The sequence below is a fragment of the Doryrhamphus excisus genome, linkage group LG4 (assembly GCF_037039965.1).
Source record: "Doryrhamphus excisus strain RoL-2023G ecotype Guam linkage group LG4, RoL_Dexc_Guam_v1.1, whole genome shotgun sequence".
In the NCBI taxonomy this organism is placed as follows: domain Eukaryota; kingdom Metazoa; phylum Chordata; class Actinopteri; order Syngnathiformes; family Syngnathidae; genus Doryrhamphus; species Doryrhamphus excisus.
In genome coordinates this window covers 7,640,795-7,654,562 of record NC_136360.1, presented here as the reverse complement: position 1 = coordinate 7,654,562, position 13,768 = coordinate 7,640,795, and the positions used below count along the sequence as shown (strand labels likewise).

The 13,768-nt window shown below is 41.7% G+C and overlaps 1 protein-coding gene across 8 annotated transcripts in view; it reads left to right on the top strand.

Annotated features, from left to right (window-relative positions):
• Window positions 1–13,768, top strand: part of celf5a (cugbp, Elav-like family member 5a) — a 219,618-nt gene that overhangs the window by 126,216 nt on the left and 79,634 nt on the right. For all 8 annotated transcript variants that reach the window (XM_058073574.2, XM_058073577.2, XM_058073570.2 and 5 more), the window contains exon 3: window positions 4,204–4,252. In XM_058073574.2, the coding sequence (XP_057929557.2) occupies window positions 4,204–4,252 (49 nt within the window). The remainder of the gene's footprint in view (window positions 1–4,203; window positions 4,253–13,768) is intronic.

The following is a 13,768-nucleotide window of genomic DNA, read 5'->3' as shown; positions in this document are numbered from 1 at the left end:
GGAAACAGGGTGGGGGTGTTATGCTAGTGAGGGTTGTAGTTTGAGTCCTATTTAAGCATATAACATATTTTTTGAAGATGCTATAGAAAAACAACTGTTTTATTCCATGTGTAATTCTTGTTAACGACTGTGTGGTATTAGGACTCAGAAATGTGCCAATAACTTGATAATAAACAAGTGACTTTCCTGATAACTTCCTGGCAATTCTGCAGCATCTGAGCTAATTAATTCCATGCTTTCTCTCTGATGCACTCTCTTGATATACCAATAAGGTAAAATAAAATAAATAGACAGGACACAGTGCTGCAGATGCATGTGCGCATGGATTTCATAGTCGACGGCGACAGTGTCACACACTGATAAGAGAAAATACACCCTCAAGATAAACAACTTTTACAGCCCTGCACTGAAACACCGAAAGTCATTGACTGTGACATGTCAAATAGACAGAAGATGCCAAGGTGGCGCTGTTTCGGTTCCATGGGGTGTCAGGATGTGTCTGTGTGTGGGAGGCGGCGGGGCAGCTTGCTGTAATGCTAGTTACTGTTCACTCTCCAACATACCGGCTTAATGGCCTATTTAGGTGTCCGAGAGCAATGCATGATGGTCCTTAACAGCCATTACTGATGGGTTCGGTTTGTTCCATCTCCCTCAAAGCTGGAGTGTTTTCACAAATAAATGAACTGTCCGTCACATCCAAGCTGCAAACCAATGTGCACAATGCTCATTAAGCCTGATGCTGATAAGACACGGGACGGGGCTTAAAGGCCGATGTCATGGCAACCTTTACAGATCGGTTGGACAGAAATTAGATAATTAGGTATTAGGTATTTCCATGACATTTTGTGGATAGGTGGCTCACTCTGTTACTAATGACAACCAAAAGTTGCAGTGACACAGTATGATGGCAGTAGACATGCTTACTAGTGGGTGTGAGGGGTATTTTTCTCAATAACTTCATTTTTATACATGAAATAGTGTGAATATTATTATATAATTGTTTTAAACTTGGGCTGCATGGTGGACGAGTGGTTAGGCTAGGAGATCCGGGTTCGATTCCCCCCTGGGCATCTCTGTGTGGAGTTTTGCATGTTCTCCCCATGCTTGTGTGGGTTTTCTCCAGGTACTCCAGTTTCCTCCCACATTCCAAAAACATGCTAGGTTAATTGGCCACTCCAAATTGTCCATAGGTATGAATGTGAGTGTGAATGGTTGTTTGTCTATATGTGCCCTGTGATTGGCTGGCAACCAGTCCAGGGCGTACCCCACCGCTCACCCAAAGACAGCTGGGATAGGCTCCAGCATGTCTGCAGCCTCCCGAGGGTAAGCAGTATGGAAAATGAATGGATGTTTTAAACTTATTTCTTGTGTGACCACCATGGGCAAAGTGTTTCCTAGTTCTGCGATAAATTATAGTTACAATCAATTGGACTGTCTTGATCAGAAGCAGTGTGATAGTCAATCGAGTTTGGTCTGGTATTGGGGTGAAACTGTATATCATAATCATAGTACAGAACGTAAGGCCATGGTCTGGTTCATTTTTGGCGCAGTGAGATACACAATAAATAACACTATAAAAATAAAGGCTAAAAATCAATTTTACTACTAATATTGCATAGATTTAAGCCTGATTTAGAGCCTGAGATAGAGCCCCGGCCCCCTGTCATTTATTATATAGAAAGATTTTGAATATATTTTTAAGCAAAAACAATAGCAATCAAATTTAAAAAATACCAAAATAAATATTTACAATGTTTAGTTTTTTTTTTTTTATTAGAACTCAAATTGATTGAGTAGACCCCAGAGGGTTAAGATAGGATAACACTGTATTTGTCTTATCCACTTGTCTGTTTTCATATTTGGGAAGGCAAAGTGGTCCCCAACAGAAGACATTAACGATGAAAGGTTCTTTTAGCTCTGGCTTCTCTTTGGCACTAACCCTAGCCATGACTCCCGCAAGCCTGTCTGGGTTCTACTTTATTTGTTTATGATGTAAACACCTTACTACATTGGGAGGCAGTTATGCTTCCTGTCCCTTACTTAATGTGACCTTAAACCGGATGATCTGTTGCAAAAAAATGTGCGCCCCTGATAAATATGTACATACTATATATACAAACTCTGCCATTCAAGGCATAATGATGTAGGTTGCTAGCACAGTGTGGTATTTATTCTGTTTGGGTTTTCTATAAATTGACTGGCCTTGAAGAAGTCGGGTGCCGCACTGCAGTATATTGCTGCTTAGTGCAAACAAGGTTCCATTTTTATTACAGTATGTAGTCTTTATACTGACGATAAATGACTATATAATATTCTCAACTTGTATGGCAGCAACATTTATACGTGGGATGAAATAAAACGTAAATGAATAAAAAGGGGTTATAATGTAAAAGATCAAATGGCACTTTCATAGTGAGTCATAGCCATATTGACATAAATGCAGAATGACTAATTTTGAACCAAATGAGCTCTTGGATGATTCACTTGTACATTTTCAAATGAGTTAGTCTTAGTCGAGTTGGAAGTTTTGGAGCTAGAAGTCTCTGTGCTGCTGCTTGCAGGGCTTGGGGAAAATCTATAATTCCATATGCTTTCATTGAGCCGCCTCATTTGCTCAGTTAAGCCTCCAGTCAGTTGAATTAAAGCTCTTAGCGCTAACGCGCTGCTGTTTTATATGACGGGTGAGGATAGAAACCCTTGAGCCAACAGGACGTAATGTGGTGTGTACACGCTTGGAATATACGCTCATCTGAACTTAGTCCAGTTTGAAGATGGATGGGTCAGCTAGTCTGGGGATGAAATATTGTAAATGGACTGCAAACTGCATTTATAATGGTGTGTTAATGCAAGGCAATTGAAGCAATTGAGGCGAAAATAGGGCATACTACTTGGCTATGTGCAAGCGTGCCTGTTGTCCTTATCTCACACCTCCAAAAACAGACAGGAAGTTGATTGGTTTCAGCACCGTGGCGTGTTTGGTCCATCAAACAACGGCATAAACAGAGTGAGGCCTTTTGTCAGTCATACAGTCACTTTGTCTCAGTGGGTAGAGGCGGGGCCAGTAGCGTATACACAGTGCAGAAGAGTGTAACGTAATTATTAGATTGCAATACATTGTAATATTTTATATATTTTTTCCTCATACTGTTCTTAAAAAGTAAAGCTTAAAATGTTGTTTTCATGGACCCAGTCTTGTGTAGCCTCGATTTACTATTATATTATATACTATATTTTACCATTATACTATTACATGCAAAACACAATTATATAAATGGCGAATGAAAGAGTTACTTGAACCTTTTTTGATAATGTGACAATTTCCAAAGAGACAGAATGGCAGTGAGATCAACACGGACACCGCCTTTTGTTTATTGCTATAGGTTAGTCCTTCAATTCAATTCACCTTGTTTATCAAATCCTGGCACTTGCAACTTTCTTTGGCCTCATTTCGGGTTATTAAGGTGACAAACGCTATTGAAGTCAATAAATAACACAAAGGCGGTGCCCGTGGTTGATCTTGCTGCCACATGGTGTCTTTGGGAACAGTCATGTCAAGAATCACATCTTCAAAGAAGGTAAAACTAACCTTAGGTGTGTAATGCGGCCATTTCGGTTAGAATCACACCTTGAGGAATGGATTAATGACGCAGCCAAGGTTGTATCTGTAAGTAATGTGCAACTTTAAAAACGGTATTAAACATATTAAGAATTGAGAACTGTCTGACATTTATTAAAAAGGTACATTTTTATTATATGCATATAGCTCAACAAAATGTATGTGTATGACTGGAAGGCTTCCAACTTTTGGTCCAAACAAGTCTTGTGTTGAAATATGAGCGAGGTAGAGACTGTGACACAAAGACAGTGATGACTGAGGTGTCTAATCCAGGCCATGCCATTCCTATCAGGGTCCAGTGGATTAGAGTGAGCCTCCTCACCCCACAATCCTTCCCAGACAGACACTCTCCACGGCCCAAGGGCCCCCGATCGATAGGCCTGCGATTGATCCGTCTCTTTTTCACTTGTCCCGATGCGAGATTCACCTTTATTAAGGCTGCAACAGGCCTTGCAGCCTCTCCAAGCACCTTTTGGTGGACAAAAAATAGCTTCAGTCAGGCTTTGCTCTGTTTTACTGCAGTTATTAAAATGGAAGAGACGATGTCAACAATACTAAGTTGGTCTTTCTTGTCTCCTGCTCTACAGATGACTCGCCCCATTCAGGTGAAACCGGCCGACAGTGAGAGTCGTGGAGGTAAGCGCAAGGAGTTTTTTTTTTTAATTAGTTGATTTGCTAATGGGCAGTCTTGCTAATTATGTTTGTGGATTGGATAATTCGTCTTTCACACTTACAAGTAAACAACAAAACACTTGATATTCACTACATAGGTTACTTGGTTTCAGACATTTATACAAGTCAAAGCATAAAATGTATCATCTCCAAACTTCATTGACACACAACAAAGTTGCTTTATTTTTTAATAAGAGAATATGTGCCTTGTTGAAACCTGCAGGGATTCACGTCCCTACTTTCCTCATCCCGGTTTCACCCACAACGAGGTAAAGAGTGAAGTTTCTTGTCGCGCCATCTTCTTTCTTCCCTCTGCCAATGCCAAGTGCATGATTGCAGCACTGTGAATTAAATGGTGATTAAGCTCAATATCGGAGTTACGGCCGTGCAAGGGGCCCAGTTAAAACCTGCTGCTGCTCCAACCTGAGCATAAACAGCGGAGAAGGGGGCGGAGGACTTGGAAGCGGGATCCTGTGCGCACACAGCTTGGCAAACAATCAATAAATTTGCAGGGTGCTCGCCAAGATCCTCATTACTCAGCCTTAATTCTGTCGCCTTTGATCGCTCCTGTTTTTTGGAACAATTTATTTACTCCCAGGCGTGCATGCATGTTAATGGGATGAGAAGTTGAGGAACTGTTCTTATGTGTGGTGCTTTTACCACACCTTTTGTTGTTTTAGTTTAAAAAAGATCAGCATTTTTAAGATGGGGAAGAGCGAGAAACGATGCAGAAGTGATGCCAAGTGCATACAGCTGCTGTCCTGCCACTTCTGAGACTTTTCCTCAAAACCTTTGGCTGCATTTGGTGTGAAATAAAATGGCTGGCTGCCTGGCGGCCTGTCAAACAAGGCTTCAAAGGACAAGGCAACCTGGTAGAGAAGCTGCTGGAAAGGCCAATAGAGATCACAGAAGATCTCAATTTCTATGTTGCCGCGCTTCTCTCATTGCACTACAGAAGTGATGAGACGAGCCAAAGATTGATGTCCCCTATAGCGCCATTGATTTTGCCATTGTGTGTACACATTAACAGTAACACTCAGCAGCGTCTTAACCTGGTCGTGAGTGGTGTCTTTGACAGTTCTTATGACGCTGGTGTCCATCGTGGAGTCCACTGAGGAAAGAAGTCGAAAGTAGCACATCATCTTCAAGTGGTCTTGCAGGGGCCATCAACAACAAGTTAAAAAGGGCTCTTTTCGCCAAGCAGGCCACTCCAGTCCAGTATTAACTGAGCAGGAACTGGAAGAATTAATTAACTCCTGTGCATCTGTGATGGTAGGGACACAAGGGAAGAACCCGGTCTGGCCTCCTTTCTCAGGGACCACTCCTCTGCTCCGATATTCCTCAGTGCATGAGGTTATACTAATTAGTGCCTTAATCTTATTATGATGAGACAGTCCAGAGCACCTTTTTTTAACCCTTAAGAGGTCCTACAAATTCACCCACATTTTTTCCTAATGGCATAAAATGTATATATAAAATATCCTTGTTGTCCTTATGCACTGAGATGGGTCAGTAGCGATTTTCAGCAATATTTATCTTTTATACATTTTTTTCTACAGTGTCAGAATAAAATAAGAGATGACAAAATATGTCACCTCCTGTAAATTTCAAATGTTATATTTTTTAACCCTTTAAATGTGTATCTTAAGTCAGTATGTTTACATAACCACTTTTTTAATATAGTACAACATTCCAAACATAATAGTGACACACTTATTTAAGTAGCAAGGCATCAGCAGCATAAAGTGAGTAATCTTGCTGCAATCTTTGAATGGATAATGGATATCGGCCTATACTTGCTCTATAAAGCCGATTACCACCATGGATCAGCTCCTCCCCCACTGCAGCAACCGGAACAACCATCTATTTGTGGGTGGAACTTCCATTTTTTGTGAGAATGTTGTTTGTAAGATCACACCATGAGTTTGCAACATTGAATAATGGACCTCCTGGAATTTCCAATGGGTTTACAAGCTCATGATTGGCTCTTGGAGATGCCTGGTCCTCGTGCACTCAGCTTCTTCTTCTTCTTTCTCTTTGGGCTTTTCCCTTCAGGGATCGCCACAGCAAATCAATCTCCTCCATCCAACCCTGTCTTCTCTCACACCAACTACCCTCATGTCCTCCTTCACTACATCCATAAACCTCCTCTTTGGTCTTCCTCCACGCCTCCTACCTGGCAGCTCTAAACGCAGCATCCTTCTACCATTATATTCACTATCTCTCCTCTGGACATGTCCGAACCATCTCAGTCTGGCCTCTCTGACTTTATCTCCAAGACCTCTAACATGTAATGTCCCTCTGATGTACTTGTTTCTGATCTTATCCATCCTGGTCACTCCCAGTGAAAACCTCAGCATCTTCATCTCTGCTACCTCCAGTTCTGCTTCCTGTCTTTGTGTCCTCGTGCACTCATGCATGCCATTTTATGACATGGGCACATGCACCATGTATCAGTTTTCCTCTAAATTTAGAGCGTGATGCTTATAAACTGGAATTTATGGTCATTTAAGGTACATGGGATGACAATGACAATAAGCCGTAAAAAGCCAAAATGTCTTGGGAGAAAACGAATGACAGGATATCATAAGGGTGAAAGGACTTACCTATTCATTTACCTGCTGGACTTTAGCATCTTCAGGGGGTCTCAGCAGGTAAACACCACACAGGCCTGAAGATTTGCCAGCTTTGTGACACATTTATAAATGAAACTGATCTAACAAAACCAACATTGCTGGCTTTAAGATGAAAGTGAAACTCTTCTAACAAAGTCCCCTTGAATATTTTATTACTTTGGGACATTTAATCCAAACAGAGCTGTTTTCATCTGAGGGAGGCAGGGGGATCCCTGTGGCATCCCCTTAATCTGACACCACCAAACAGTGCAGCAGAGAAACCTAAGAGTGCTCCATCTCTTGTACACAATCAAAGGGAAAATATACGCTAGAGTAAATTCATCCAAACACTCTGTCAGCTCCTGCTGTTGCTTAACAAAGACACACTGTGAAATGAATATTAATGGCCAATCACCGGCCTAATGTAGCAGAACAACAGCCCCTTCACATTGTCGCCGAACGCCTCTGTCACCGATGACGATTACCTTTGCTGGACGCCTCTTTCCGGCACGTCGCAGGTGATGCTGTGTGGAGGCAACAGGGACCTAGCTCCCTGGCTTTTTATCTCCTCACATGGATATAAGCTAGATTGATTTTCCATCACACGTGGCACTGACGGCTGTTGATATTTCAATTTTGAAGGGCTGTTCAAAGAGTCTCCTCAGAGGGCTCGGCGTCCTCACACTGGAGAAATCAGCGTCCACCGCTTTGGCGCTTTACTATCACCCTGTCCTTGCTTCTTATTTCTTTTTTATTAAATGTTCTTGTTTTCACGTCTTGTTTTGGTGCAGCCCATCGCCTTCCTTGCAAATTATTATTAGTAAGAAAATGACCTCTACGACAGAGCAAAATGTGTCACGCCTGCTTTAACGAGAACACTGAGAGCAAGGACACATTAAAACTTGCTACCTCATGCATTTATTGGAACAGATATAGTTGAACACCAGCATCTCCGAGGGAGTCCTTGAAGAACATCAGTTCATGTATATTTGACAGGAGTACTCTTCTGTTTTTTGGACTCTAGTTCTAGTCAAAGAGCGTGTGTGTGGTGCTGTTGTTACTTTGGAAGTAGATTCCTAAAAACACAAAAAATCACCTATAAGGCGGAAACACTGTGCTGTTTTTAGTGATGCCCTGTAAAACGCTAGTCAGGGGTCCTCTACTGTATATGACAAGAAAACTGCTGTTTTTTAATTTTCTTCTGTATGGAGGGAACACTGTGCTGTTTTTAGGAATTTACAGCAAAACATGAGGATAGGATTTTTTTAATGAGTCTGCTGTTTCTTCAGACCTACTTTAACCCATAGTAAAAGATAAAATCATCTACTATATGACAGGATCACTGCTGTTTTTAGGAATATACTTCTCTAATGTATGTGACTTCTTTTTTAATGACCTGCGAACAAAGACTGGGAAATGTGCTGTAAAAATGTCACTCTCACATTTAGAACTGAAGTCTGCTGATGTCTCACTTTGAATTTAATTTAATTTAAGTTTAAGAATTTAAGTTTAGCCCATTGATGATGTGCTTTTTTTTTCTTTGCATTGACTTTGAAATGATGAACAGTAAAGGAGCATGTAGCCAGCACCCTGATTTTGACTCTCAGCGACCATCCTCCCATTTTTATTTTTTTTTTTGCAGCTGTTCCAAAGTAGTAAAGTTTTGAGCCGAGGAGCAGGTTTGCTGTCAGCTTGGGCTCAGTTGGTGTTGTAGCGGGCCCGCCGAGCACAGCCGGAGCCTACAGCCCACTGAGGAGGGCCTGGATTAGAAACAGGCACTGGCATTATGGAGGCGGGCCTACAACCCACTCAGCCACCCACACAGACAGGACAAACAGGCAAACATACTGTACATCTCTCATGCAAACACACACTCACACACTGGGAGGGGGTTGTATCACATAGTAATAGGAACTGGACGTGTGCAGCATTGAGAATGTTTAGGCACACATCATGTAGTATGTAATATAACACTGTATTTTGTGTGTGTGTTGCAGTATTGTGTTGTTTTTCATCAGTCCACTAAGATGTGACAGAGGAATGAGAAGCAGAACCAGAGAGAGATGCAATAATTTAAAATGTAGCGCAAGGACAACTAGAAGAAAAAGTATAGATTGAGAGAGAGCGCCTGGCTGCATGCTCGATGGCTGTTTTTTGACGATGAATTTATCTTGTATAAAAGACAACAGAGCAGTTCATGTATGAAACGCCAGTGTTCTCCTTTCATAGAGAGATGAAGATCAGTCGTGAAACAAAGCAGCGCAGGCCTCCAAGGCTGGATTCTCTGGTCGGGACTAAAAATAAGAAAAAAAGATACTTAGCATTTATACTGGTACTTTTGCCACGAGAAGTAAGGATTTCAACATTTGTTCCACATTTCATGACATTACAAATATTACTAACCAATATGTAGGTTATTTTCATATTTTGATATTTTTTGATATTTTCATCCACCGAGATAAAAAGACTGGATGACTGACAAAAGGGCTCACTCCGTTCATGCTGTTGTTCTTTGGAAGAAACACTCCAAGTTATTGAAAGCAATGCACAGAGACAAGGAAGCAGACATGCATGCAGATTGTGATTGGCAAAATTATGAAGTTCATTTTCATTTATTGTGAACTTAATTAATTTATTTACATTTTAATTTATTTTATTTACTTTTTTTTCCTGAACGAGGAATCACATTTTAATCTTGCGAGATCTTGTGACACCGCAAAAGAAGGCTTATTGGAAAGAGTAGAGAGTGGAAAGCATAGAATTGGTTTTCTGACAACGAAGAACTGCATATGCTGTAAACGGTAGATGGAGTACAGTATATTCATTCATTCATTCAGTCATTTTCTGACGAGGGTCGCGGGGTGCTGGAGCTTATCCCACCTGTCTTCGGCGTGAGGCGGGGTACATCACCGGGCACATATAGACAAACAACCATTCACACTCACATTCATACCTATGGACAATTTGGAGTCACCAATTAACCTAGCATGTTTTTGGAATGTGGGAGGAAACTGGACTACCCGGAGAAAACCCGCGCAAGCATGGGGAGAACATGCAAACTCCACACAGAGATGCCCAGGGGGGAATCGAACCCGGATCTCCCAGCCTAACCACTCGTCCACCATACAGCCCAAGTTTAAAACAATTATATAATAATATTCACACTATCTCATGTATAAAAATGAAGTTATTGAGAAAAAATACCCCTCATACCCACCAGTAAGCATGTCTACTGAGAACATGCAAACTCCACACAGAGATGGCCGAGGGTGGAATCGAACTCAGGTCTCCTAGCTGTGTGGCCTGCGTGCTAACCACTCGTCCGCCGTGCAGCCTGGAGTACAGTATATAACTACAAAAATAAACAATAGCAATGTGCTTGGCTGAACACAAATGGAAAGATTCCAAATAACAGGCAGCATGGTCAGAGGTTGTCGGTAACAGGCAGAGATAATCCAACACTGAGGCCCCCTCGTCCTGATCCTCTCACAGAAACAATTGTCCGACACGGGCAGTTCAGTCCGATAACGCCAGTGATCATGTGTCAGGTCAGCCAACACATCAGAATATCGGAAAAGTAGGGGCCGTGCTAAGGCAGGGAAGTCTCCTTCAAATGCTGTCCATTCGCGAGCCACAGGGTACAATCACCATGAATGTACTTCACAGTGCTCCAAATGGTTGGACATTTTCTGGGACTAAAAAGCTTAGGGTTTGACACGATTCCCTTTGCCGATCATGAACCATGAACCTCACCGCACATTACTGAGTCTTTCAGAGATGTTGTTTCCTGCCGTGACCTGCTGGTTTGCATGTATACATTTCTACACTTTGGACATTAGACGGCCCATCTCAAGGAAAAATACTGTCTTATACTGTATTTGGGTCACTGCTGCACACCTTATAATATGTAGGTGAAGCCCTGGAGAGTCGAAAACTTTATCAAAAGTTAAAGTAAAGCTGCAAGTCTTTGGTGTGCTGGTGATTTAGATGTAAAATCAGGAGAGCAGCAGCAGCAGACACAGGACGATGATGATGAAATCATTTCTGCAGGGATATGCTTTGCTCCTGAGGCTAAGATTGTGCTGAGAGTGTAAGAGTTATGCAGAGTCAGTTGGAAGGAGGAGCATGCACGATACGCTAATACACCGAGCTAGGTGGAGATCAATTAGCCTTATCTAACAAACTACTAATGATAATGCCACCGCCCAAATTGCTGACGGCGCCCAAGAACAACAAGAAGAGAAAGCAGAGTGATGATGTTGTGAATTTAAGCAAGCCGGATTACTCTTGTACTTTTTTTTTCTCTTTCTGGAAAAAAATAAAAAATCCACTGCTTTAACAGTGCAGATGCAAACATCAGAAGATATCACATGCTCATAAAGTTAACAGCTGTTTTGACATTTTCAGCAGTCTGAGATTTAATTTCAAGTGATGATGTCACCTTCACCTTGGTAGCTACTGTATCAGCCCTAAAACATCATTTGTATGCCAGGGACCCTGTATTGTTTATGGAATCTGCTCATATTCATACCTATGGACAATTTGGAGTTGCCAATTAACCTAGCATGTTTTTGGAATGTGGGAGGAAACCGGAGTACCCGGAGAAAACCAACGCATGCACGGGGAGGACATGCAAACTCCACACAGAGATGACCGAGGGTGGAATTGAACCCTGGTCTCCTAGCTGTGAGGTCTGCGCACTAACCACTCGACCGCCATGCAGCCTGAAATCAAAGTAAATCAAAAATAAAGTATTGGACTGGATATACAGTATTAGAAAGTTGCTTGTTATTGGGGGTAATTTTGGGTCCCACAGCCAAACCAGTTGTAAACACTGGCTCTACATGGCACAAGTGCTTTGTTTTGTTTTTTTTTTTTGGAATCTGCTGTAAAAAGTTAAAGATCATATATTGAGGGGAAAGCCATTCTGTTTTTAAGGACACACTGTCAGTGGTTCCCAAACCTGAAGCCATGTACCCCCTATACTCCTGCACACTCAAAAACATAAACCTTAGCTTCTTGTGATACAGTGTTGTACAGAATTTGTTAATGGATGTTTTAGTAACTTTTGCATAGTCACAGTTTGATATAATTTCACATGAATACTTATAAATAGATAAGTAATCATCCTATATATCTTTTATTCCGATTCAATGGCTTGAATTTGTCCACTCACGATGGCTATGGTTAAAGTGTGCATATTAAATCAATACCAAATTGAAGGGGAACCTTTAACAACCACTATAAAGCAGTATCCAAAATACAGAAATATAACCAACCAACAATAAATCCTCATTTTCTGGGGAATCCCTGCTCAGAGTGGTTTTTAGCACTGTGTCATGCGAGGATAGGAACACCAATAAAAATGAAATCTTCAAGATCAAACACTCCTAATGCACAAAATAATCATCAAAGTAACTTATTTCTACACAGAGTAATGAACAACTTCATGCTCTGTCTCCTTTCTGCTCTGTTGCCGTGAGGTGTTCAGGCGCACTCGTAATTGTGTTAGGCACTAACTGTTTTTCATTTTAATTCACATACCCCCTATTACAGTTGGCATCCCCCTGGGGGTACGCGTACCCTGCTTTGGTAACCTAGGATATATATGACAGGAGTGCTCTGCTGTTCCTCACTCTTTTTTTTAAAGCATTCATTCCCACAGGCGCACCAAAGGTTACACTTGTACACAGGAAGGAAAGGTCAGGAATCATGTTTAGTTTTTCTGCAGCCGGGAGGTAACTCCAGCATGGAGTGCGTTCAGACAAGCAGGCTGGCAGGAAGGCAGGGGCATGCGGGGCATGCAGATAGGGCCGGACTAGATGGCGGAGGTGGTGGTGGAGATGCTGGTGCAGGAGGAAGCCAAAGCGAGGCAGGGATGACAGGGTGAGACAAGGTTATCCCAGTCAGACGCTCGTTGCCTCTCAGCTCCTCTGCTGTCACCCTTAATAACACCCTCTCCCTTATCACCCCGACAATCACCTTGAGAAACAAACTCTTTCAAAGAGCATGAAGGGTAGAGTGGGGGGACCGACCTCTTTGGGGACGGATGGGGTGCAGATCAATTTAGTGCTCAATTTTGGTCACTTTATAATTCTTTCTGTGGTGCATTTGTGTCTTTCTAAGTCCTAAAACATAGCAGACGATTGAATTGAAGCACAGCAATCTTGACTACATTGGATGCCACTCTGTATCTATGTAATTTATGATGTAGTTTTAATGTCATTGTAATTAGCCACCATATTATTATAATCCAGGAAGCCTATTAACTGTCTGTTTTTCCCATTTTTCCAGAATATAATAATCTGTTCCAGTGTCAAACACATGTATTACTCTACACGCTGTGTTTTAAGTAACATAATAACATTAGTTACTGTCACACACTGTAAAAGGAAGTTAACCACTGTAATAGCGAAGCCTTACTTGGACACCATGGATCAAATTCCAAATTTTTCGGTATTCGGCTTTCTCCTAGATACAAAACAGTATTTAAAAATTGTAGTCTATTTGAGCACCAACCAACGTTAACAATAGTCAAGTGGCGAATGCCTGTGTGGGTCCCTTCCTTGATTGCAGTGGACCCAGAAGAGGTCAATTGAGGCCTGTGATTGGACGGCAGAGTCTGCTCGCAACCTCTGTCCAATCACTGCAATCACTCGTTTTCTCCTTTGTTGCTACTTAATGACTCCACTTCATAAGAAACTAGACTGATCATCAAGCGTATAGTGAGGTCAGGCTAGGTTGATTGGGTGGGGCACCACAGGCCTCAGAGCAGGGAAATGGTCCTTTAACTACATTGCTTTCAATTACATATGTTGTTCAGTGTTGGCTTTTTATGATAAGGTCACTATTATAATATTTTTCA